At 37.5% G+C, this 26,475-nt stretch overlaps 1 protein-coding gene and 1 long non-coding RNA gene across 9 annotated transcripts in view; one reads left to right on the top strand and one right to left on the bottom strand.

Annotated features, from left to right (window-relative positions):
* Nucleotides 1-11,230, bottom strand: part of LOC132659728 (uncharacterized) — a 28,192-nt gene extending 16,962 nt beyond the window's left edge. Inside the window, exon 1 of the long non-coding RNA XR_009600467.1 lies at nucleotides 11,139-11,230. This is a non-coding gene — a long non-coding RNA (uncharacterized LOC132659728). The remainder of the gene's footprint in view (nucleotides 1-11,138) is intronic.
* MACC1 (MET transcriptional regulator MACC1) overlaps nucleotides 1-26,475 on the top strand; it is an 87,483-nt gene that overhangs the window by 31,829 nt on the left and 29,179 nt on the right. For 7 of the 8 annotated variants that reach the window (XM_060414960.1, XM_042248439.2, XM_060414959.1 and 4 more), the window contains one exon: nucleotides 26,336-26,458. In XM_060414960.1, the coding sequence (XP_060270943.1) occupies nucleotides 26,344-26,458 (115 nt within the window). In that variant the 5' untranslated portion in view covers nucleotides 26,336-26,343. Of the gene's footprint in view, nucleotides 1-6,566; nucleotides 11,410-26,335; nucleotides 26,459-26,475 lie in introns of those variants that run through there. The other variant, XM_042248438.2, reaches the window with a different exon arrangement.

The following is a 26,475-nucleotide window of genomic DNA, read 5'->3' as shown; positions in this document are numbered from 1 at the left end:
TATATATCACACAAAATCCTGAACTTCTTTCCTACAAATTTAACAGAAAACTACTAAAACACATGTGCATGAAATACTATGTAGTTAATATAGATGTATAACAAAATACTGCTTAGTTCCAGTAGCTTAAAAATTCATAACCCCTTTATTTATACTATCTTTATTTTGCAGTGACTGCTTATGATTCTGATGTTCTATTGGTTGAATTTGAAAAGAAACTTTGCTGTTGCTATTCAGTCACTAACTCCTGTCTGATTCTTTCCAACCCCATGGACTGCAGCATGCCAAGCTTTCCTGTCCTTCACTATATCCTGAAATTTGCTCAAATTCATGTCCATTGAATCAGTGATGCTATCTAATGATCTCTTGCTCTGCTTCTCCCTTCTCCTCTTGCCCTCAATCTTTCCCAGCATCAGGGTCTTTTCCAATGAGTCAGCTCTTCACATCAGGTGGCCAAAGTATTGAAGCTTCAGCGTCAGCACGAGTCCTTCCAATTAATATTCAGGGTTGATTTCCTTCAGGATTGATCAGTTTGATCTCCTTGCTGTCCAGGAGACTCTCAAGAGTGTTCTCCAGCTCCACAGTTTGAGAGCATCAATTCCTCAGCACTCAGCCTTCTTCATGGTCCAACTCTCACATCTGTACATGACTACTTGAAAAACCATAGCTTTGACTATGGATTTTTGTTGACAGAGTGATGTCTCTGCTTTTTAGTATACTGTCTAGGTTGGTCATAGCTTTCCTTCCAAGGAGCAAGATTTTTAATTTCTTGGCTGCAGTCACTGTCTGCAGTGACTTTGGAGCCTGAGAAAACAAAGTCTGCCACTGCTTCCACTTTTTCTCCTTCTTTTGCCACGCAGTGATGGGACCAGATTCCATGATTTTAGTTTCTTTAATGTTGAGTTTTAAGCCAAGTTTTTTACTCTCCTCTTTCATCTTCATCAAGAAACTCCATAATAATTCCTCTTCACTTTCTGCCATTAGAGTGGTATCATCTGCATATCTGAGGTTGTTGATATTTCTTCCGGCAATCTTGATTCCAGTTGTGATTCATCCAGCCCACATTTCACATGATGTACTCTGCATAGAAGTTAAACAAACAGGATGGCAATAGCCTTGTTGTACTCCTTTTCCCATTTTGAAACTGGCTGTTGTTCCATGTCTGGTTCTAACTATTGCTTCTTGACCCATATACAGGTTTCTCAGGAGACAGGGAAGGTGGTCTGGTACTCCTATTCCTTTAAGAATTTTCCACAGTTTGATGTAATCCACACAGTCAAAGGCTTTGCATAGGCAATGAAGCAGAAGTAGATGCTTTTCTGGAATTCTCTTGATTTTTCTATGATCTGACGAATATTGGCAATTAGATCTCTGGTTCCTCTTGCTTTTCTAAATCCAACTTATACATCTGGAAGTTCTAGTTCATGTGCTGCCAAAGCCTAGTTTGAAGAATTTTGAGCATAAATTTAATAGCATGTAAAATAAGCACAATTGTATGGTAGTTTGAGCATTCTTTGTCATTGCCCTTCTTTGAAATTGGAATGAAAATCGACCTTTTCCAGTCCTGTGGCCACTTCTTAATTTTCCAATATTGCTGGCATATTCAGCGCAGCACTTTAACAGCATCATCTTTTTAGGATATTAAATAGCTCACCTGGAATTCCATCACCTCCACTAGATTTGTTTGTAATAATTCTTCCTAAGGCCCACTTGAATTTGCACTCTAGGATGTATGGCTGTAGGTGAGTAGTCACACCATCATGGTTATTCAGGTAATTAAGAACATTTTTATATAGTTCTTCTATGTATTCTTGCCACCTCTTCTTAATCTTTTCTGCTTCTGTTAGATCCTTACCATTTCTGTCCTTTATCAAGCCCATCCTTTTAGGAAATATTCCCTTGATCTCTCCAGTTTTCTTGAAGAGATCTCTAGTCTTTCCCATGCTATTGTTTTTCTCTGTTTCTTTGCATTGTTCATTTAAGAAGGGCTTCTTATCTATCTCGCCTTCCTATTCTCTGGAACTCTGTGTTCAGTTGGGTATATTTTTCCCTTTCTCCCTTGCCTTTCACTTTTCTTCTTTCCTCAGCTATTTGTAAAGACTCCTCAGACAACGATGTTGCCTTCTTGCATTTCTTTTTCTTGGGGATGGTTTTGGTCATTGCCTCCTGTAAGCAATTTGACTTAGGTCATACCTTAATGGCCTAGTGGTTTTTCCTAGTTTCTTCAGTTTGGCTGTAAGCAATTTGACTTAGGTCATACCTTAATGGCCTAGTAGTTTTCCCTAGTTTCTTCAATTTGAGCATGAGTTTGCAATAAAGAGCTGATGATCTGAGCCACAATCAGCTCCAGGTCTTGTTTTTGCTGACTGTATAGAGCTTCTCTATCTTTGGCTGCAAAGAATACAATCAATCTTATTTTGGTATTGACTATTTGGTGATATCCCTGTGTAGAGTTGTCTCTTGTGTTGTTGGAAATGGGTGTTTGCTGTGACCAACGCATTCTCTTGACAAACTTTGTTAGGCTTTGCTCTCCTTCATTTTGTACTCCAAAGGCAAACTTGCCTATTACTCCAGGTATCTCTTGACTTCTTACTTTTCTATTTCATTCCCCTGTAATGAAAAGTACACTTTTTTTCAGTTTTATTCCTTGAAGGTTTTGTCATAGAACTGGTCAACTTCAGCTTCTTCAGCATTAGTGTTTGAGGCATAGACTTGGATTACTGTGATGCTGAATGGTTTGCCTTGGAAGCAAATCAAAATCATTCTGTCATTTTTGAGACTGCACCCAAGTACTGCATTTTAGACTCTTTTATTGACTTTGGGGCCTACTCCATTTCTTCTAAGGAATTCTTGCCCACAGCTGTAGATATAATGGTCATCCAATTATATTCACCCTTTTCTGTCCATTTTTGTTCACTGATTCCTAAGATGTCAATGTTCACTCTTGCCATCTCCCTTGACCACATCCAATTTACCTTGATTCATGGACCTAACATTCCAGATTCCTATTCAATATTGTTCTTTCCAGCATCAAACTTTACTTTCACCACCAGACACATCCACAATTGGCAGTCACTTTCACTTTGGCCCAGCTTCTTCATTCTTTCTGGAGTTGTTTCTCCACTCTTCCCTAGTAGCATATTAGGCACCTTCTAACCAGTGAGGGCTCATCTTCTGGTGTCATATCTTTTTGCCTTTTCATATTTTTTATGGGGTTCTTGTGGCACGAATACTGGAGTGGTTTACCATTCTCTCCTCCAGTAGACCATGTTTTTGAGAACACTTCACGATGACCTGTCCATCTTGTTTTGCCCTGCATGGCATGGCTCATAGCTTTATTGAGTTATGCAAACCCCTTTGCCACAACAAGTCTGTGGTCCATGAAGGGGACCATGTTTTGTCAGAGCTCTTCACTATGACCCATCCATCTTGGATAGCTCTGCGGGGCATGTCTTATAGCTTCATTGAGTTGCCATGACATGGCTTTGATCCATGAAACTTTAGGTTTTTAGCTAAAAATATTACTTTGAATTTAGGGGAAATAAACATATTTTTTTCCTAGAGAGGCTGCCAATAGGTCCTAATGAGAGGTTCACATGTTATGTAAAATTTGTGTAATAAAAGCTGGAAAGCTTTTACTGGGAAATGTTAACTAAGGAGATGCTCTTTGGGGATATATCTATATGTATGTATGTGGTAAGCTAGAAAATGTTACCCTGAACATAAGAAAACTCTTTTGGCCTAACATAACCAAGGTTTATGTTAAAAACAGGCTTTTATATTACCTTGGTATCCAAAAGTGTCTCCATATAGATCTTATAGTACTAAGAGAAAGAAAAGAGGAATACATAAGTCCCAACAAAGCCTGATAAGGGAGAGAGTATTTGACCTTAAAGCCTAAAGTAGCACTGGTCTTAGAAATGATCCCTGGGCTATACCAGGAAGGGCCATGCCACTTACAGGGAAGAGAGAATCCTACATGTTTGCTTTACCACCTTGAAATCCCATGTCTCTTACAATGTCCCAATAAGTGTTTTTGCCCCAGAAGGTTTGACTTGTAGAGATGGGCATCTTGAGCTTCCTATATTTAATGGTGTATATTTTATGCGTGTCCAAAACAAAACAAAATGAAACAAATACAGTCAACATATATATTCTCATATATATGATAATATTCTAATATTCTACAATATATTCTCATCACCTTTAATTATGATTCAGTGGCTCTCAATGTTTGTTGTGCATCGGAATCTTCTGGGACGTTTCTCCAGACTCTTGTAACAAGTTCTGGACATCAGTGTTTTTTTGTCTATTTGTTTTTAAGTTCCATGGTTGATGATGCAGAAGAATGGCTGCAAATCTCCATTTTACACTAAACTAGTTAGGGCAGTCAGTCGGGGGTTGGAAGCAAGACCATCACAAAGCTCCCAAGCAGCAGTCTAGGAGGACCCCGACCTGGCACCAGGTGGCGCTCTGGGCACAAATCTGAGCCTCCTTCCGGTTTCCTCAGCTGAACACGGAATCCACGAACTCTCACAGAGCAGTGAGGGTCTCAGTAGAGGGAACTCTCACAGAGCAGTGAGGGTCTCAGTAGAGGGAAACGCAGCCCTCTATCTTGAGTGTTCCAAGTGCTTTGAATGAAAGGGGAGAGGCGGAGAAAGGGAAAGGAAGAGTTCCTTCTGGAAATGTTCGAATTTCTTTTGGGGGAAGTGAGAGAGTTCAATTTTTCAGTCTGATTCAATGAAGTAAAAAGGACGGTGATGGATAAGTCTATTCATCCCATTCTGGATGGTTTCCTTTGTATTTAATTTGCTATTTCTATTAGAATTTAACACATGAAAATAGAACCAACAAAGTCTAATTTAAACATTAAAATTTGGCATTCCTGGTGGCTCAGTTGTGGCTATGTTTACTTTTTTCCTCATGATGATTTTAAATATTTAAAAATATTTACAGATAGAAGGAATGTATATTGACTATTTCACATCATCTATGTGGGACCATGTGTTTGTCTAATATAGTGTAATTACTATAATATAGTGTAATTACTGGAGAAAGAAATGGCAACTCACTCTAATATTCTTGCCTGGAGAATCCCATGAACAGAGGAGCCTGACAGGCTATGGTCCATGGGGTCACAAAAGTTAGACACGACTTAGCAACTAAACAGCATAGTGTAATTACAGTGACAACCATCCTGGTTTCCCTGGACTGAGAGGTTTTAGTTTCAAAACAGGACAGTCCTGGGCAAACCCTCATAAATTGTAGCCCATACATTCATTCAGGCAGCTGTGTTTTCCTGTTATTCATGCCTTTGAGTAGGACTCAGCATCTCTTATTAGTGATCCACTATAAGCCTTTTTTACATCAGTGTTCATGCTGTTATCATTTAATAGCAGCTGAACATTTGTACTGTCTTTCTGTCAAGAAGGTAGACTTTAGATATGTAGATGATCTACACTAGCATTTTAAGTTCAAACCTAGGAAGACTGAGTATACACAAAATATTTGTCAGAGGGTGTTTTCTTTCCTGGCAAAGAATTTGAGGAATCTTATAATTAATTCAGTTCAGTAACAATGGGGCAAGTATTGGCTAAAAAGCATTAGATTTCGTTGCAAAAGGACTGAGAAAAACAAGTTAGAAAAAAATACAGTAATTTTTCAATTACTCTCCTTAGAGAGGTAAAAAGATCATAGTTGAATAATCAATCATGTTAAAAGCAGTTAAACTTCCAAAGTACTTTTTCTGGTTCCTCTTTTCCAATATTTCTTAAGTATCTTTGTCAGTAGCTACTCATTACTTATGCTAAGACCAACAGAATTGATGTGATTTTTTTCACAGATATGAGAAAAATAAGACAAATAAGAGCTATCATTTTCAGCAGTAATTGGTATTAATTCAGGATTTATGCTATTCAGTTTAATCTTTACAACAACTTTTCTACCAAAAATTCTGCAGCTTTATTGATATATATATAATTCACATACCATTAGAACAACTTTTAAAATATTTTTATACTTTGTTGTCAAGAAAGTGATGCTCAGACAGTGAATTCATTTGTAAGCTTTGTCTTGAAGTTATATCTGTCTAATTTCAAGGTCTGCATTCTTTCTCTTGCACCCCAGTTCCTCTGTTGTCATGAGCCCGCCACTGTTTTTGACAGGAGTAATGCAAATACCTGTTAAAATGTTCTAAGAAGAATGATGGATAGGAGATAGGGTCCCCAAAGACAACTGACCAGCAATTATTTATTTTCCCTTAGGGGCTGAGGTCAGGGTCTCAAACCACCTGAATAATAGGAGAAGCTTCTGGAATAGGCCTAGTTGGAGAAATTATTTCTATATGCACAGGAATTAATAGGAGAGATCAGAGGAAAAGAAAGAATCAACTGGTCCTGACACTTTTTATATAGTACTTTGACTATAAAAGCAGCACTATCAATGTGGGCTCATTAATAACAATAACAACAACAATACTTATTATTAGTCTTCATTTTTTACAGATGATAAACAGAGTCACAGAATGTTTAGTAACTTTCCTTAGTTTATACCCAGGGGTCCAAAACAAGAGAATTCTAACTTCAAAGCCTCAATTCTTTGCACATAAAAACAGAAACAAACACTGCTGATAGGGGAAAACTACTGAGATCTCATAATGTCAAGTACTCTATAAAGTGGTAGAGTTTTACAGGGTATAAAACTTAAAAGAAAACAAATACAGCGTTAGTCTCAGGGTCCTGAAAAGGGCTGTGCAAGTCAAAGACCTACAGGTTCAGCCCCCTTAATCACAATAATTCTACTCTAGCTCCACCCTTTCAGAATCAGTACTTGACCTCTGTACCTTTTAAAAAATACAAGCTGAGAGACTTCTCTTGCACTAAACAATGCAAAAAAATATTGCTTAAGGTCATTTAGACAGTCAAAATCATATCCAGGAGCTCATGCAACAGTTAAACTTGTTCAGTTACCTACCAGCTCTCTGAAAGTGTCACCTTAATTTATTCACTTGTTTTGTGTTCATTTTTTTTTTAAACTGGAGAATGATATATACTTACTTGTTTAAGTGCATTATATTATTTGAGTATTTGTAAGCAGTCTTCAATTTTTTTGAAATCAAGAAAAATTGTGTGTGTGCATAAGGAAGATATATTTCTTTTTGTTGTTGTTGTTATTTATTATTTATTTATTTACTTTATTTTACTTTATAATACTATATTGGTTTTGCCATACATTGACATGAATCCACCATGGGTGTATACAGGCTCCCAATCCTGAATCCCCCTCCCACCTCCCACTGCATATCATCTCTAGATCATCCCCATGCACCAGCCCCAAGCATCCTGTATCCTGTATCAAACATAGACTGGCAGTTAAACTTAAGAGACATATTACTAGGAATATTATATGGTAGCAACACACATTTGATAACACCTTCATTAAATGTTTTCCACAGTAAAAGTACTAACTTTGTTCTATGACTCAGAAGGTTAGTATCCATGTTTCTATGTGGGAGCATTAACATAGCTATGATCTCAGGAAGATTTCAGCCGATGTCCTAACTGTAATATGCAGAGGTAGAGTGATCTGTTCAGGTCTGCGATTTAGCCACTCCTCTTAATTGCACAAGTGGGAGTGAATCCCATCTTTAGCTTAGCCGATTGTTTGGATCAAGAGATAATGCTTCTCTGGATCCTCATCAAGAACTGGAGCATATAAATTTGTGTGGGTTGAAATGTGTAAACAGAAACTCAGTTGAGAGAAACTAAGTAGAGTGGGCTTTACTGGACCCGATGATCTGTGCTGCCCTTTTGTAACCTAACATTCTTCTATTAGGACGGGGAAATAAATAGCTGCTTAGCTGGAACCCCTGCTCTCTATCCAATTAGACAGAATTGCCCTGGGAGAGATGCCATCAGCACATGTTAAGAGAGAATTCCATGACAGAGACTCACACTGTTCAACATACACTAAAGGGTGGGCCAAAGATGTCCTTCCTAGCAGTTACAAGGTCCCCAACACTCCCAGTGATGTTGATGCTTCCGGTAAGTGGTTTGTTTGTATCAAATGCTCACTGTGTAGCTGTAACTAGGAATGTTTTCCTTATTGTAGTCTCTATGAGAAAGTGGAGAGACAAATTTTTGGTCTATTGCTAATAATATACTGGAACGTACGGCATGATGTTGGTAAAATTATTTATTTTTATTTTCCTACCAACTCTCTGCAAGTATCACCCTAATTTATTTGCTTATATATTTTATTTTTTACTGAAGAACAACACACACTTACTTGCTGGGTAACTGCATTGTGCTATTTGAGTATTTGTAAACATTTTCAAATTCTTTTTTAAACCAAAGTGTGTGTATGCATACACACACACACACACACACACAAAACACAACACTCTTAAAATGAACATACTGAAAGGACTTCAAATTAATAAAAACAAATGTTTACTGATTATCAATTATGTACTTAGGTCAATATTAAATACTGATGATTTATAATGAATATTAATAAGAAGTATATAATACTCTCTGAAACACTTCTCTCTCCATGGATTAGCTTCTGAACTTTTGAAAGGTTTCTTACCATTTTTAAAGTGTTGGTTACATAGTTCTGCTCTCTGAAGTGAAAGACAGGATGTTGCAAGAATGAGATAAAGTCAGGATGAGTAGAACTAACTTTGCCAAGGAAGTGATCTTCTCTTGCTTTAGCTAAATGTCCTACCTAAAAAGTCCTTGTTTGGTAGGAGGTACGGTGCATGAGGCTGGAGACCACTTTATTTTATTCTCCTTGAATTAAACTTTTTATTATTTTTGGTTCAAAGTCTTAAAATCTAAGCCATTGTTACTTTTGACATCATATAGCATCAGAAGTTTAAAAGATCTATGTGTTGTTCTTATAGAACTCATGGAAATGGCTAGAAATATTCTCATACTCTTCTTCTCACAGAGTTCAAATCAGGAGGTGAGAGTTTGATTCTTGCCCCTACCAGTGATGATCCTGGTATCCTGGGCAACTCATTTAACCTCTCTTCAGCTCAGTTTTACCATCTGCAAAATGAGCATTCTTTGTCTAAAATAATGCTTTTCTCTTTTCTTCATGGTCACTTGTAACTGCAGTCACTTGCATTAGTTCTGAAGGCTGAAAGTTGCCAACTGCATGAGCCACTCCATAATCTGCAATGCCCAGTGCAAAATGAAAATATGGAACCCCTTGTTCAAACATAGTACTTCAAGATGGCAACAGCAGAGTATTAGCCCAAGCATGAGACCCTGCTGAGAATGGGACCCTGGTTGATACATTCTTCTTGTGGGTCCTGCTAACTTGGTGACAGTCTTTTGGGGTCAAGATTGTGACTTGATGATGCTCTCCAGCAACAAGCCCGGGCATAGCCTCTCATCTTACTTCCTTGTTCTGACCAGTGGATAGGAAGCATAGTGTAGGGTTCAAAAGCTTGTTCTCTAGAATAATTTATCCCTAAGTTCAAACAATGGCTTTGCTGTTTAGTACCTACATAATTTTGGGCAAATAAACTCCCAAAGCTCAATTCCCTTATCTTTAGAACCAACTTTCTAGTGTTGTTGCAAGTTACAAATGAGAAAATTCATGCGTGGCATTGAGGATAATGATAATAATAGCTCTTATTATGAATTGTTGTTGTTGTTTAGTCTCTAAGTCGTGTCTGACTCTTGTGATGCCATGGACTATAACCCACCAGGCTCCTCTATCCATGATATTTTCCAGTCAAGGATATTGGAGTGGGTTACTATTTCCTTTTCCACTTATTATGGATATGTTTTATTATTTTTCAGGTCTGAAGTATTCCTTTTGTGTATTTGTTTAGAGTCCTTTACAGTTTCTGTTTCAGACTATGGTTCCTAGGAAGGTTTCTTGGCTACATCATGAAGCTGAACATAAAACAATTTCCATTCCACTCTTCCTCTGTTTCTGATTTGTACTTGCTAATATGATGTTATCCTGCATAATTATTGTAATTTACCAAAACTTCAGCTCTGCCAGTGATGGAAGGGTGATAAGATAAAAAGGACATGATGGAAATCTTGACATGGTTATATTAACAATATGATATATTGATAGAATGTTTTGAGTCACAACAATTGGAGGCATCATAGAAATGATTGTCTATTACTAATACTGCCTAATGCACCAGGGTCCCTGCTGCCCTTCCTGGAAAAAAGCCTAAAGCTATTTTTCTTAGGAAAAGTGACTGCTGGTATTTTCCCTGTCAGCTCTTTTAAATCTTTGATCATGATTACCAGAGGTAACACTCAAAACCATTAGTCCAAAAACGTTAAACCATTAGTCATGGTTTAATGACTAATGGTAAGAATATATACCGATCAAAGATTGCCAGTATACAATCAGAAGGTGCCCTGGGGTTAATATCCAGTGGGGCCATACACATGATGAAAACATCCAGTGAAATCACAGCAGGTAAGCATCATCACAGTTATTTCTTTTGCTTATAGTTCTTTTGTGTTCCATTGAGACTTTTTATACCAGTTGCATTTTCAGGAAAATGCAAAGTTATTTAGGTAGGTTTGGCCTTTTGGGAGTGAAGTCCACTAATCCAATAATTGCTTTTCTGACATTTTAGCATGTACTGTCACCTATAAGAGTTATAGCCTAGATGGAAGTATTTTTAATATCACATAGGTCAAGAATTAAATGCAGTAGAGATCATAGAAATATAAAGGAGACCTGAGATATTCAAGGATAAGTTGGAAAATACTTTGAACCTACTTGGTGGCTAAAAATAGCAATCTTCCCTGTATAATGACTAGCATAAGCATAACAACTTCAAATGAATGCATTTTAAAGGAGTAATTCTTTTAAATGATACTGCTTCCCAGGTTACTCTTGGAAACACTGCCCCCCTTCTGAAAAAAAATCTGTAATCTTTTACTAAATTATACAATTGGTAGATTTTCTAAGTCACTTAAGGCCTAATTGAAACAGTAAAATAAATGAAGGTCAAAACTTTACTCATTGGTTCTTTAAGAAAAAAAAGGTAGATCATGTAGAGTCAGAATGATTGTGTTGTAAAAGCATACTGGCCAAAGCACGTCCCCAGTTAAGTTAGTAAAGTACTAGATTGTTCTTTTCCTACTTACTCATTCCAAAAAAGACTGACTCATGCTTCTTTAGATGAAGTTTAAAATTTCCTGTTTCTGACAGCAATTGCAACTGAGTGTAAAGTTTAACTAGAAGAAAACACAAGGAAATAAATGATAAATGTGTCTAGTGCTATTTGCACCTGTGTAAACATGCACTACCCTCTGCATGCCGGCACCATGTTCCTTCCAGTCAAGAGCTTTCCCCTTATATTGCCTGTCCCTGTATTTATAGGAAAAGAATTCCAGATTTAGAAGAAAGTCCAGTGAGGTGTGTATGCATGTGTGTATGTGTGTATGTGTGTAATCCTGTGTGTGTGTTCATACAGAAAAAACGTACAAGAAGAAAGATCTGTTGAGGGGTAGTGGGAATAGCCAGAAGATAGGAGAAATCTATTGGGAAAGAAATCAGCAGGGTGGTTTTTAGAATGTGATTCTTAAAATGTGTCCTCTGCATCCCCAGAACCACTGCATCCTATCACTTGGCCACTTCCTTAGAAAAGCAAATTCTCAAGTGCAACCCCAGCCCTTCTGTTAATAGATTAGAAGTGCTGATGGGGTGGCTCCAGCAAACTGTTTTGTTTGGTGTTTGTTCAAACCTTCCATGTCATTCTAGTGGGGTTGCATTTTACAACTACTGGCTTAAATGACAGTGAAGATCTTCTTAGGTGACTGGAGAAGAGGACTACTCTACAAAAAATTCCAGCACAACCACCCTGTTCCTTTGTGAGGAGTTATGATCCTACAGGAGCATAATGTCATAAGGCATCATTCCTGGTTCTTACATGGTTGAGATATTCTCACTGTATTGCATTGGGTTATAATTATGTTTTACATCAAGGGTTATTTGCTGCTAAATAATCCTTGGTATAAATTATTCCTTTCTGTCTTTTTTCTGTAAGAAATTAAAGAATTTAGGTAGATTTCTGTCTAAACTGGTTTTCCTTTTAAAATGTACTTTATCTTTTTGAAAAATACTTTTTATATTTAAGTATTTTCCCCACTTTAATTTGCTTAATTTTACTGAAGGATGTGAACTTAGTTTTCCTGTTTTAAAGTTTTGGCTACACTATTTCAAAGTGTTCTAAGGATTTTAGTATTGGGCATTACATTTGGCAAAATCAGCCAGAGAATTTTGAGAATCTGCCAAGAAACGAGGTTCAGTATAAAATGCACATAAAATTCTGCTTTTCACCGAAACTTTCCATGTGGCTTTACCTGTTAGAGAAAAAAACTGCTATTGCACCATATTTTAATGAGATAATTTTTGCATTTGCTTATATACCACGTTTGGAAAATATGACCACTTTTTCCTTTTCTTTCTCCGCCTTCCTTTCCTTTGGAATATGTGGGGTCTTAGCTGCCCAGTCAGGGATTGGGCCTGCTTCCCCTCCATTGGGAGCGTGGAGGGAGTCTTAACCAGTGGACTGGCAGGGAAGGTCCTCCTTTTTCTTTTCTTTTCCTTCCTCCCCTATTTTCCTTTCTCCTTTTTAATTTTTTTTCTTTTATATCAGAAAAGGCTTTTTATTTCTTAAAAAAAGTTTTTGAAATAAAATGTCAAGAACTTGAAAGTAATGTATGGCAAAAAAGACAAGTGAGAGGTGAAGGAGGTGTGGTTAACAGATGGACAACAGGAAGCAAGGTTAAGCAACAGTGGAAACTGGAACTGCAAGGTAGGATAGGCTCAGAATAGAATCCTGGGAATCTTGAGTCTGAGAAGGGGTATATGGCAGCTTGCATTATGGAGTGTATGGGATAGCTGTAATGTGCATGGGGAATTATGACTGGTAAGCCACTCACCAGCTATTTGATCTTGTAGGTTATTTATGTCCCATGGCTAAGATTCACTTTTGGACTCTATGAAATCTGATTTAATATACCTATTTTTCAGTGTTGTCATAGGTCTCAGAGAAAACATATATGTAAAGAAAGCTGAAGCTCAGCAATGCCATGTCTACAGTTAGTACATACTGATACTTTTACTTCTAATTTATGTTTTCATATTTGCATGATACTCCATTGTATTATAACACCACAGTTTATTAACTTATATAGCAAAGGATATTTTGATTGATTCTAGTTTTTTGATAAATATATAAAAAACATTCTTATATATTTCTTCTAATGCACATATGCAAGGTTTACTAGAAACAAATAACTGGAATTAAAATTGCTAGGTACCAGCATTCCAGGTGGCGCTAGTGGTAAAGAATACACCTGCAACCCATGCGGCCTGGGTGGGAAAGATCCCTGGAATAGAAAATGGCACCCCATTTTTGTCTGGGAAATCTCATGGGCAGAGGAGCCTGGCAGGCTACAGTCTATAGGGCCGCAAAGAGTCGGACAGGACTGAGTGCGTGCGCGCGTGCGCGCGCACACACACACACGCACCCTGTAAGCATCTTTCCTAGATAATACTAGATTGATTTCTAAGTGGTTGTGCTTTTGACGCTTCCACTAGAAATATATAAGTTTGCTGTACTCCTCATCTTTTCCAATAATTAGTGTTGCCAGATTTTAAAACTTTTCCAAATTTCATGTTTGATAATTGTATCTCATGTGGCATCCCTGATTACCTTTCCCTGATTACTGATAAATTGAGCATATTTTAATATATTTATTTGATATTAACAAGAGGTGGCAAGAATACACAGAAGAACTATACAAAAAAGGTCATAATGACCCAGATAACCACGATGGTGTGATCATTCACTTAGAGCCAGACATCCTGGAGTGCGAAGTCAAGTGGGCCTTAGGAACAATCACCATAAACAAAGCTAGAGAAGGTGATGGAATTCCATCTGAGCTGTTTCAATTCCTAAAAGATGATGCTGTTAAAGTGCTGCACTGAATATGCCAGAAAATTTGGAAAACTCACAAGTGGCCACAGGACTGCAAAAGGTCAGTTTTCATTTCAATCCCAAAGAAAGACAATGCCAAAGAATGTTCAAACTATTGCACAATTGCACTTATCTCACACACTAGCAAAATAATGCTCAAAATTCTCCAAGCTAAGCTTCACCAGTACTTGAACTGAGAATTTCTGGATATTCAACCTAGATTTAGAAAAGGTAGAAGAACCAGAGATCAAATTGCCAACATCTGTTGGGTCATAGAAAAAGCAAGAAAATTCCAGAAAAAAACATCTGCTTCATTGACTGCGCTAAAGCCTTTGACTCTGTGGATCACAACAAACTGGGAATTTCTTCGAGAGATGGGAATACTAGACCACCTTACCTGCCTCCTGAGAAGCCTGCATGCAGGTCAAGAAGCAACAGTTAGAGAACAGGGTGGCAGAGGAATAGATGGACGTGGAGTACATCTTTCTCCACAGATACAAATAGGAATACACCTTCAGACATAGAAGTGCATGGAGAACACCAGGTCAGAGGGGACAGGAGTACCTGACCAGTGGAAAAGAATATATAGAATCAATGCAAAACTCGGTAGGAATAAGGAACTAGGGGGAAAAACAGGAATGTTAGTAGGACTGGACCTGCCCTCTGTGGATGGGGAACTGAAGCAGGGGTCCGATCCCCATGTCGGGGTAATTGACTGAGTCAGAGGACAAACACATAAGGCTGAGAGTGAAACAGCTGTTCTGCGGCAGCCTAAATGGAATGAGAATCAGACAGTCCTTGCTGCAGCCATATGTACCCTGGACAGGAGCGCTGATCCCCTGGAAGGCACAGTGGCTGGGAGCTGGAGTTTAGGGATTGTGGGGCAATCCTAGGGCGAGGGCTGCTTTGACTCCAGAGACACGGATTGAGGGGATATGAGGGAGGAGATCATGGTGGGAAATGCCTGTGGAGGAAAGCCAGGCAGCCATGGAAGCAAGGCGATGCTGCTGAGTCACATGTAGTGGGTAGAAACATCACCATAGCCTTTCTCTCTCCACACACCACCACCGGCAGCTGAACAATAGAGAGGCTGCCCCATCAAACACCTGACGCACTGAACTACAGAGTAGGACCCCACCCAGGGTGCTCCTTTAAGTAACTGATGCGCCAATCTACAGAGTAAACCCCAGTCAGGGGGGCCCCTCTATGTGCCTGAAAGGGCGGAGCTACAAAGACTGACCAAAGAGGCCTTCTGATTGCCAGCTACAAGAGGCTCAAAAAAAGACTCTTATAGGGCCATAACTCCTGCAGCAGAGGCAGTGCATGTCCCTGCACACTTGGCTCCACCAGGGTCCCTGCAAGCCAAGCAGCTGCTCCAGTTTCACACTCAACTCTCACTGGGGCAGAGCTGCCAGAGGCAAAAGAATTCTTGCATCTATGCACGCAGGGTTGCTTCGGTTGTGTCTGACTCTTTGCAACTCTGTGGATTGTGGCCTGCCAGACTTCTCTTTCAGAGAGGGGGTTCTCCAGGCAAGAATACTAAAGAATATTGGCCAATACTGGTTGCCATACTCTTCTAAAGCACTATATTTCCTGCTGCCCTTGCTGTCAGCCCCTTTGAGTACCTGGTGCTGCCAGAACCCCTGGGAACCAAGCAGCTGCACCACCTCCGCACCTGGCCCTCACAGAGGCAAACCAAGGTCCTCAAGGGCAGCCTCAGGAGCTAAACCCCAGTGGGCGACCTGCATGTAGAAGTGGAAATAAAACCACAATTGAAACCCAGGGGCAGTGTGGCTAAGGAAGAAGACCCAACATTTTCAAAACAGCTCTAAAAGCTGCAGATTAAATCCACATGATCAACTGGGCAGACTTTGTGTCTATGGATTATATAAAAGGCCATTGAGAGCTCCCACAAAAGAAAATGCAGTAGCTCTGATAGCTGTGGACATTGAAGGCAAGACACACAGGAGTAGGACCAGATTAAAATCTGAGCTGCCCCCACAGCAGGTCCAGAGATCAGCACAGTGTTGGAGGGCATCCTAGGGAGGTGAGGTGGACTGTGACTTGCAGCAAGGGAAAGGACTCTGACAGCAGTGACTCAAGAAAAACATTTACTGTTCTTATTTTTTGAGTTGTTCTGTAGATTCTTTTCAATATTTTTTTCTTTTTCCCCGTTCTGTTGTAGTTGTCGATTTTATTGGCACTAAGAAATCCAATTAAGCCTTTGAGCTTTTTTTTTCAGTCACATTTTTATTGTTATAAACCTCTGCCTATACATTGGACTTTTGCAGCTGTGGAGGTTTCCTTTTTTATTTTTCTTATCTCTTTTTTAAATTTTAATTTTTAAGTCTATTATTATTTTTTCTGCATTTATTCCTTTGTTTGCTTTTCCTACTGTTCTCTTCCTCTTACAGTTAATCTTTAACGTATATAAATCTTCTTTATCTACCTCTATTTAACTTTGCATATCTACTTTTTCTTTCCTTTCCTTCTCTCGTTTCCTCTCAACAGATTTGTTAGTTTTATTTTGATTGCTTCATTCCCCAATTGGCACCTTGCTTTAGTTTTGTCTTCCAGTTTGTGCTTTAGTTTCATTCTGGTAGATGTAATTTTTGGTTTCCTTTGTTCACGGGGTCAATCTATTTGTACTTTATTTTTGCTGGACTGTTTTGATTTTGCTTATGGGTATATATGTATACGTGTATATTCAGTTACACTTTTTATTGTTGTTATAAACCTCTGCCTCTTCATTGGGTGTTGGCAGTTCTGTGGAGTTTTCCTTTATTTTTTTTCTTTTTTCTTTCTTCTTCTGATTTTTCTTTTTTTCTCTTTTTTATAATTTTAATTTTTAATTTTTTTAAACCTATTATATTTTTTCTACATTTATTCCTTTATTTTCCTTTCCTACTATTCTTTTCCTCTTGCAGTTAATCTTTAATGTATACAAATCTACCTCTATTTAATTTTGCATATCTGTTCTTTCTTTTCTTCTTTCCTTTTCTCTCAACATATTTGTTAGCTTTGTTTTAATTTCTTTATTTCCCACTAAGCACCTTGCTTTAGTTTTGTTTTCCAATCTGTGCTTTAGTTAGTTTTGTTCTTAACTGATAAATATAATTTTTGATTTCCTTTGTTCTCTGCATCAATCTACTGTACTTTATTTTTGTTGGGCTGTTTTGACTTTGTTCATGGGTGTATCTGTATATCCCATTATTTTAATTATTATTTGCCTGATTTTGTAACTGCCGTTTATCTGGAGTTCATCATTGGTTTCTTGTTTTTGGATATTTGTTTTAATCTCATTTAATGCCATAACAAACCACTTGTGAAATCTTTGTTCCTGAGCAGATATCAAGCCCTGAGCCTTTGGAGTGGGAGCTCTGACTCCAAGACCCTAGACTACCAGAGAACTAACCCTGGGGAGTATCAAATAGTGAGAACTCACACAAAAGAAATCACTTGAATACAAGACCTGGCATCACCCAACCACCAGTAGCAGCCTGTGTAGGACACCTCATCTGAACAACAAACAAAACAAGAATACAAACCCAATCATCAACAGACAGGAGTACCACCTCACTCAGCCTTGCCCATCAGAGGAAAAACAAACAAACAATCAAACAGACAAAATCTCAGCACAAATCTCACTCTATACAAAGCTTACACAAACCACTGGAGCAACCATAGGAGGGCAGAAACCAAAAGGAAGAAAGAATTCAACCTTCTTCAAGGAAAGAATTCAATTTTCTTTGAAGCCTAGGAAAAGGAGACCTCAAACACAATAACTTAAAAAAAAAATGAAAAGGCAGAGAAATACTGCATAAGTGAAGGAACAAACTAGAAACACAGAAGTCTAAATAAATGAAGAGGAAATAGGGAAACTATCTGGAAAACAATTCAGAATAATGATAGTTAAGATGATCAAACACCTTGAAAACAAAATGGAGAAAATGCAAGAATCGATTAACAAAGAATTAGAAGAATTAAAGAATAAACACACAGAGACACAGCACAATTACTGAAATGAAAAATACTCTAGCAGGAATCAATAACAGACTGTCTGAAGCAGAAGAACGAATCAGTGAGGTGGAAGATAAAATGGTGGAAATAACTTCTGAAGAGCCGAATAAAGTAAAAGGAATGAAAATAACTGAGGACCATTTCAGAGACCTCTGGGACAATGTCAAACACACCAACATTCAAATTATAGGTGTCCCAGAAAAAGAAGAGGAAAAGGGTATGAGAAAAATTTTAAGAGATTATAGTTAAAATGTCCACAACATGGAAAAGAAAATAGTCCATCAAGTCCAAGAGGCACAAAGAGTCCCACACAGGATAAACCCAAGGAGAAACACGCCAAAACACATACTAATCGAACTAACAAAGACTAATCACAAAGAAAGAATATGAAAAGCAGCAAGGGAAAAGCAACAAGTAACACATAAGCGAAACCCCATACACTTAACAGCTGATCTTTCAGCAGAAACTCTGCAGGCCAGAAGGAAATGGCAGGATATATTTAAAGTATTGAAAGGGAAAAATCTACCTGGCAAGGAAAAATGTACTTGGCAAGGATCTCATTCAAATTTGATGGAGAAATAAAAAGTTTTTCAGACAAGCAAATTCAGACAAGAGAATTCAGTACCACCAAGCCAGCTTTACAGCAAATGTTAAAGGGACTTACATAGTCAAGAAATACAAGAAGAGAAAAAAGATTTACAAAATCTACCCTGAACAATTAAGAAAATGTCAATAGGAATATATATATATATATATATATATATATATATGTATAATTACTTTAAATGGCAATAAGAATATATATATATATATACATACACATATATATAAATAATTACTTTAAATGTAAATGGATTAAATGCTCCAACCAAAAGACACAGGTTGGCTGAATGGATACAAAAAGAAGACCCATATATATGCCATCTGCAAGAAACCCACTTCAGACCTCAAGACACATATAGACTGAAAGTGAGAGGATGGAAAAATACATTCCATGCAAATAGGAAGCAAAAGAAAGCTGGAGTAGCAATCTTCATAGCAGACAAAATAGACCTTAAAGAAGATTACAAGAGGAAAGGAAGGACACTGCATAATGATCAAGGGATCAATCCAAGGGGAAGACATAACAATTGTAAATAACTATGCACCCTACCTAGGAGTACCTCAATACATGAGTAAAGTGCTAACAGACATGAAAGGAGAAATTGACAGTAACACAATAATAGTAGCAGATCTTAACACCCCACTCACACCAATGGACAGATCATCAAAACAGAAAATTAATAAGGAAATGGAAGTCTTACGTGATACATTGGATGAGGTGGATCTCATTGATATCTTTAGGACATTCTATCCAAATGCAGAAGAATACACCTTCTTTTCAAGTGCACATGGAACATTCTCCAGGATAGACCACATCTTGGGTCACAAATCAAACCTCAGTAAATTTAAGGAAATTGAAATTGTATCAAGCATCTTCTCAGACCATAATGCTATGGGACTATATATCAATTACAAGAAAAAAAAAACTGTAAGAAACACAAACACATGGAGATTAAACAACACATTTCTAAATAATCCAACAAGTTACTGAAGAAATCAAATGAGAAATCAAAAAATTTTTAGAAGCAAATGACAATGAAAAAACAACAACTCAAAACCTATCAGATGTAGGAAAAGCACTTCTAAGAGGGAAGTTTATAACAATACAATACTGCCTCAAGGATAAAATAAAACATCGAATAGACAACCTAACTTTAAACCTGAAACAACTGGAAAAAGAAGAACAGAAAGAAAAAAAAATAATAGAAGGAAAGAAATCATAAAGATCCAAGGGGAAATAAATGAAAAAGTAATGAAAGAAACAATAGTAATGATTAATAAAACTAAAAGCTGGTTCTTTGAGACGATAAACAAAATTGACAAGTCTTTAGCCAGACTCATCAAGAAAAAAAGAGAGAAGAATCAAATCAACAACATTAGAAATGAAAAAAGAGAGGTTACAAGAAACAATGCAGAAATACAAAGGCTTATAAGAGACCATTATGAACAACTATATGGCAATAAAATAGACAAACTGTAAGAAATGGGCAGATTCTTAGAAAAGTTCAATCTTCCAAGACTGAACCAGGAAGAAATAGAAATTATGAACAAACCTATTAGAAGCACTGAAATTGAAGCTGTGATCAAAAATCTCCCAAAAACAAAAGCCCAGGATCAGATGGCTTCACAGGAGAGTTCTGTCAAACATTTAGAGAAGAGCTAATGCCTATCCTTCTAAAACTCTTTCAAGAAATTGCAGAGGAAGGAACACTTCCAAGCCATCACCTAAAAGGAGTACATCAAGGCTGTAATTTGTCACCCTACTTATTTAACTTATATGCAGAGTACATCTTGAGAAATGCTGGACTGGAAGAAACACAAGCTGGAATCAAGATTGCCGGGAGAAATATCAATAACCTCAGATATGCAGATGACACCACCCTTATGGCAGAAAGTGAAGAGGAGCTAAAAAGCCTCTTGATGAAAGTGAAAGAGGAGAGTGAAAAGTTGGCTTAAAGCTCAACATTCAGAAAATGAAGATCATGGTATCCGGTCCCATCACTTCATGGGAAATAGATGGGGAAAAAGTAGAAACAGTGTCAGACTTTATTTTTTGGGGCTCCAAAATCAGTGCAGATGGTGACTGCAGCCATGAAATTAAAAGACGCTTACTTCTTGGAAGGAAAGTTATGACCAACCTAGATAGTATATTCAAAAGCAGAGACATTACTTTGCTGACTAAGGTCCATCTAGTCAAGGCTATGGTTTTTCCAGTGGTCATGTATGGATGTGAGAGTTGGACTGTGAAGAAGGCTGAGTGCCGAAGAATTGATGCTTTTGAGCTGTGGTGTTGGAGAAGACTCTTGAGAGTCCCTTGGACTGCATGGAAATCCAACCAGTCCATTCTGAAGGAGATCAGCCCTGGGATTTCTTTGGAAGGAATGATGCTAAAGCTGAAGCTCCAGTACTTTGGCCACCTCATGGGAAGAGTTGACTCATTGGAAAAGACTCTGATGCTGGGAGGGATTAGGGGCAGGAGGTGAAGGGGACGACCGAGGATGAAATGGCTGGATGGCATCACGGACTCGATGGATGTGAGTCTGAGTGAACTCCAGGAGATGGTGATGGACAGGGAGGCCTGGTGTGCTGCAATTCATGGGGTCGCAAAGAGTTGGACACAACTGAGCTACTGAACTGAACTGAATACCTATCCTTCTAAAACTCTTTCAAAAAATTGCAGAGGAAGGAACACTTCCAAGCCATCACCTTGATACCAAAACCAGACAATAACAACACACAAAAACAAAAGTACAGGCCAATATCATTGATGAACATAGATGCAAAAATCCTCAACAAAATTTTAGCAAACAGAATTCAGCAACACATCAAAAAGCTTGTACACCATGATCAAGTTGAATTTATTCCAGGAATGCAAGGATTCTTCAATATATGCAAATCAATCAATGTGATACACCATCTTCCAACAAGTTAGAAGATAAAAACCACATGATAATTTCTATAGATGCACAAAAAACCCTTTGACAAAATTCAGCACCCATTTATGATTAAAACTCTTCAAAAAATGGGCATAGAAGGAACCTACCTCAACATAGTAAAGACCATATATGATAAGCCTACAGTGAACATTATTCTTAATGGTGAAAAACTGAAAGCATTCCCCTTAAGATCAGGAATAAGACAAGGGTGTCCACTTTTGCCACTATTATTCAACATAGTTCTGGAATTCCTAGCTACAGCAAACAGTGATGACAAATAAATAAAAGGAATCCATATCAGAAAAGAAGAAATAAAGCTCTCACTGTTTGCAAATGACATGATACTCTACATAGAAAACCCTAAAGATAGTATCAGAAAATTACTAGAGCTAATCAGTGAATTTAGCAAAGTTGCAGGATACAAAATCAATACACAGAAATCACTTGCAATTCTATATACTAACAATGAATAATCAGAAAGAGAAATCAAGGAATCAATCCCATTCACCATTGCAACAAAAAGAATTAAATATCTAGGAATAAACCTACCTAAGGAGACAAAAGAACTGGATACAGAAAAGTGTAAGTCACTATTAAAAGAAATCAAAGATGACATAAACAGATGGAGAGATATTCCATGTCCCTGGGTAGAAAGAATCAATATTGTGAAAATGACTATACTTCCAAACACAATCTACAGATTCAATGTGATACTTATCAAGTTACCATTGGCATTTTTCACAGAACTAGAATTAGAACAAAAAATTTCACAATTCATATGGAAATGCAAAAGACCCAGAATCGCCAAAGCAGTCTTGTGAAAGAATGGAGCTGGAGGAATCAACCTTCCTGACTTCAGATTATGCTACAAAGCTACAGTCATCAAGACAGTATGGCACTGGCCAAAAACAGAAATAAACACCAATGGATAAGATAGAAAGCCCAGAAATAAACCCATGCACCTATGAATACCTTATTTTTGACAAAGGAGGCAAGAATATATAATGCAGCAAAGACAGTCTGTTCAATAAATGGTGCTGGGAAAACTGAACAGCTACATGTAAAAGAATGAAATTAGAACACTTCCTAACACCATACACAAAGATAAACTCAAAATGGATTAAAGACCTAAATGTAAGGCCAAAAACTATAAAACTCTTAGAGGAAAACATAGGCAGAACAGTTGATGACATAATCAAAGCAAGATCCTCTATGACCCACTTCCTAGAATAATGGAAATAAAAACAAAAGTAAACAAGTGGGACCTGATTAAACTTAAAACCTTTTGGACAGCAAATAAACTCTAAGCAAGGAGAAAAGACACCCTGAGAATGGGAGAAAATAATAGCAAATGAAACAACTGACAAATTAATATCCAAAATATACAAGCAGCTCATACAACTCATACCAGAAAAACAAACAACCCAATCAAAAAGTGGGAAAAAGACCCAAAGAGGCATTTCTCCAAAGAAGACATCCAAATGGCTAACAAACACATGAAAAGATGCTCAACGTCGCTCATTGTTCAGTTCAGTTCAGTTCAGTCACTCAGTCGTGTCCAACTCTTTGCGACCCCATGAATTGCAGCATGCCAGGCCTCCCTGTCCATCACCAACTCCCAGAGTTCACCCAGACTCGCATCCATCGAGTCAGTGATGCCATCCAGCCATCTCATCCTCTGTTATCCCCTTCTTCTCCTGCCCCCAATCCCTCCCAGTATCAAAGTCTTTTCCAATGAGTCAACTCTTCACATGAGGTGGACAAAGTACTAGAGTTTCAGCTTTAGCATCATTCCTTCCAAAGAAATCCCAGGGCTGATCTTAGAGAAATGCAAATCAAAATTACAGTGAGATATCACCTCACTCCAGTCAGAATGGCCATGATCAAAAAGCCTACAAACAGTAAATCTGGAGAAGGTATGGAGAAATGGGAACACGCTTGCACTGTTGGTGGAAATGTAAATTGATACAGCCACTATGGAGGATGATATAGAGATTCCTTAAAAAAACTATCAACAAAACGACCATATGACCCAGCAATCCCACTCCTAGGCATATACCCTGAGGAAAGAAAAATTGAAAAAGACACATGTATCCTATTGTTCATTGCAGCATTATTTACAATAGCTAGAATATGGAAGCAACCTAGATGTCCATCGACAGATGAATGGCTAAAGAAGTTGTGGTCATATAGACAATGGAATATTACTCAGCCACAAAAAGGAATGCATTTGAATCAGTTTTAATGAGGTGGATGAACCTAGAATCTGTTATACAGAGTGAAGTAAGTCAGAAAGAGAAATACCATATTCTAATGCATATATATGGAATCTAGAAAAATGGTACTGAAGAATTTATTTACAGGGCAACAGTGGAGAAACAGAAATAGAGAATAGACTTATGGACATGGGAAGTGAGGAGGAGAGGATAAGATGTATAGAAAGAGTAACTTGGAAACTTACATTACCATATGTAAAATAGATAGCCAACTGGAATTTGCTATATGGCTCAGGAAACTCAAACAGGGACTCTGTGTCGAGAAAAGTGGTGGGATGGAGAGGGAGATGGGAGGGAGGTTCAAAAGAAAGAGAATATATGTATACCTATGGCTGATTCATGTTGAGGTTTCACAGAAAACAGCAAAATTCTGTAGAGAAATTATCCTTCAATAAAAAATAAATAATAAAAAAGTAATGACAGTTAGAACTGGACATGGAACCACAGACTGGTTCCAAAATGGGAAAGAAGTATGTCAAGGCTGTATACTGTCACTCTGCTCATTTAACTTATATGCAGAGTACATCATGCAAAATGCTGGACTGGATGAATTGCAAGCTGGAATCAAGATTGCTGGGGAAAATATCAATAACCTCATGTATGCAAATGACACCATCCGTATGTCAGAAAGTGAAGAGGAACTAAAGAGCCTCTTGATGATGGTGAAAGGACACAATAAAAAAGCTGGCTTAAAATTCAGTATTTAAAAAACTAACATCATGGCATCTTGTCCCATCACTTAGATGGGAAACAGTGGAAACACTGACAGACTTTATTTTATTGGGTTCCGAAATCACTGCAGGTGGTACCTGCAGCCATGAAATTAAAAGATGCTTGCTCCTTGGAAGAAAAGCTGTGACCAACATAGACAGCATGTTAAAAAGCAGAGACATTACTTTGCCAGCAATGGCCCATCTAGTCAAAGCTATGGTTTTTCCAGTAGTCATGTATGGATGTGAGAGTTGGACCATAAAGAAAGCTGAGTGCCAAAGAACTGATGCTTTTGAACTGTGGTGTTGGAGAAGACTCCTGAGAGTCCCTTGGGTAGCAAGGAGATCAAACCAGTCAATCCTGAAGGAAATGAATTCAGAATATTCTTTGGAAGGACTGATGCTGAAGCTCCAATAATTTGGCTACCTGATGTGAAGAACTGACTCGTTAGAAAAGACCTTGATGCTGGAAAAGATTGAAGGCATGAGGAGAAGGGGACGACAGAGGATGAGATGGTTGGATGGCAACACTGACTCAACGAACATAAGTCTGAGCAAGCTACGGGAGATGATGATGGACAAGGAAGCCAGATGTGCTAAACTCCATGGGGTTGCAAAGAGTCAGACATAACTTAGCAACTGAACAACATTCTCCTCTTGCCTTCAATCTTAATATATTTAGGGATTGATTATTTTTGCTTTTTGTGATAAATGCTTATTCAGATATTGTTTCAAATTTTTTAGTAATGTCTTATTTTGATGATTGTTTTGTAGAAGTCTTCAATATATGTTGGAATCAAATCCTTTTTTATCTTCAGCCATATATAATGAAAATATCTTCTCCAGGTTTTTGGCTTGTGTTTTTACTTTTTGTGAACAATATACTTTGATATATAGTATATCATTCTTTTTTTTATGGTTTGCTTTGTGTTTGTGCTTTGCTTAAAAATTGTTTCTAAACAGCATCAAGATAAATCCTTAGTCTCTACTTTTAAAATTTTGCTTTTCAGTCTTTAAATCTCTTAGAATAAATTTTTGCATATGATCAATGTAATTTTTTTCAGCATGAACCGTCAATTGTACCATCACTGTTAATTGAATTATCTATTTACACACTGCTCTGCCTATCTCTATCATATATAAATATTAAGTTCTTGTTTGAGGGTGATACTACTTCTGGGGATATTGTAAGTCCTTAGTATATTTCTATTCCAATCCACATTGTCTTACTTAGCACTTATTTCCAATAAATTATGATATCTAGTATCACATCTTCTATTATGTCCTTCTGGATTGTCTTGAATAGTCCTTTGCTTTTCTTCATAATTTTCAAAACAGCCTAAATTACAAACATGTTTGTAATATGTGATTTTTTCTGGAACTGTAGTGAATTTATAGGAGGATTTGGAGAGGATATCTGGTTTAATGATTTTTTTAGTTTTTTAGTCATCAAACAAGAAATGCCTATTTAGTGGAGTTTCAACTTACTATTCTTTTTGTTATTCTTGAGTTTTTCATTATTACATTTTTTATAGTATAGTATCCCTAGTGCATTTCTAGATTTGTTTGTTGCTATTAATCCAGGATCTGAGTGTTTTTCAATGGAGTATTAATAGCTGTATCAGGATATCTGTCAAGCATCCTACCAGAAGTAGAGGATCTATGAAGAGTATTTTTATATGTAGTTTTCTATTTAAATCTGTGGATTTCTTTGAGTTTGATTTCTATGCCAACCTGCTTATATTATCTTATAAGAAATATACATACATATATATATAACATATATATGCCTATATATTGTTTACTTTGTAGGTGGAATAATGCTAACCAATGAAAAAGCCCATTTTTGGTCAGGAGGAATTTCACGAAGTATGTCTGAAGGAAATCTGTTTGACATGGAAGCCCGAAAATCCTCAAGAAATTGTGATATTACAGGTATAGGAATTTATAAT

This window comes from Ovis aries, chromosome 4 (genome assembly GCF_016772045.2).
Source record: "Ovis aries strain OAR_USU_Benz2616 breed Rambouillet chromosome 4, ARS-UI_Ramb_v3.0, whole genome shotgun sequence".
Lineage (NCBI taxonomy): Eukaryota > Metazoa > Chordata > Mammalia > Artiodactyla > Bovidae > Ovis > Ovis aries.
The sequence above is the reverse complement of the archived record's forward strand: the minus strand, read 5'-3'. Positions and strand labels throughout refer to the sequence as shown.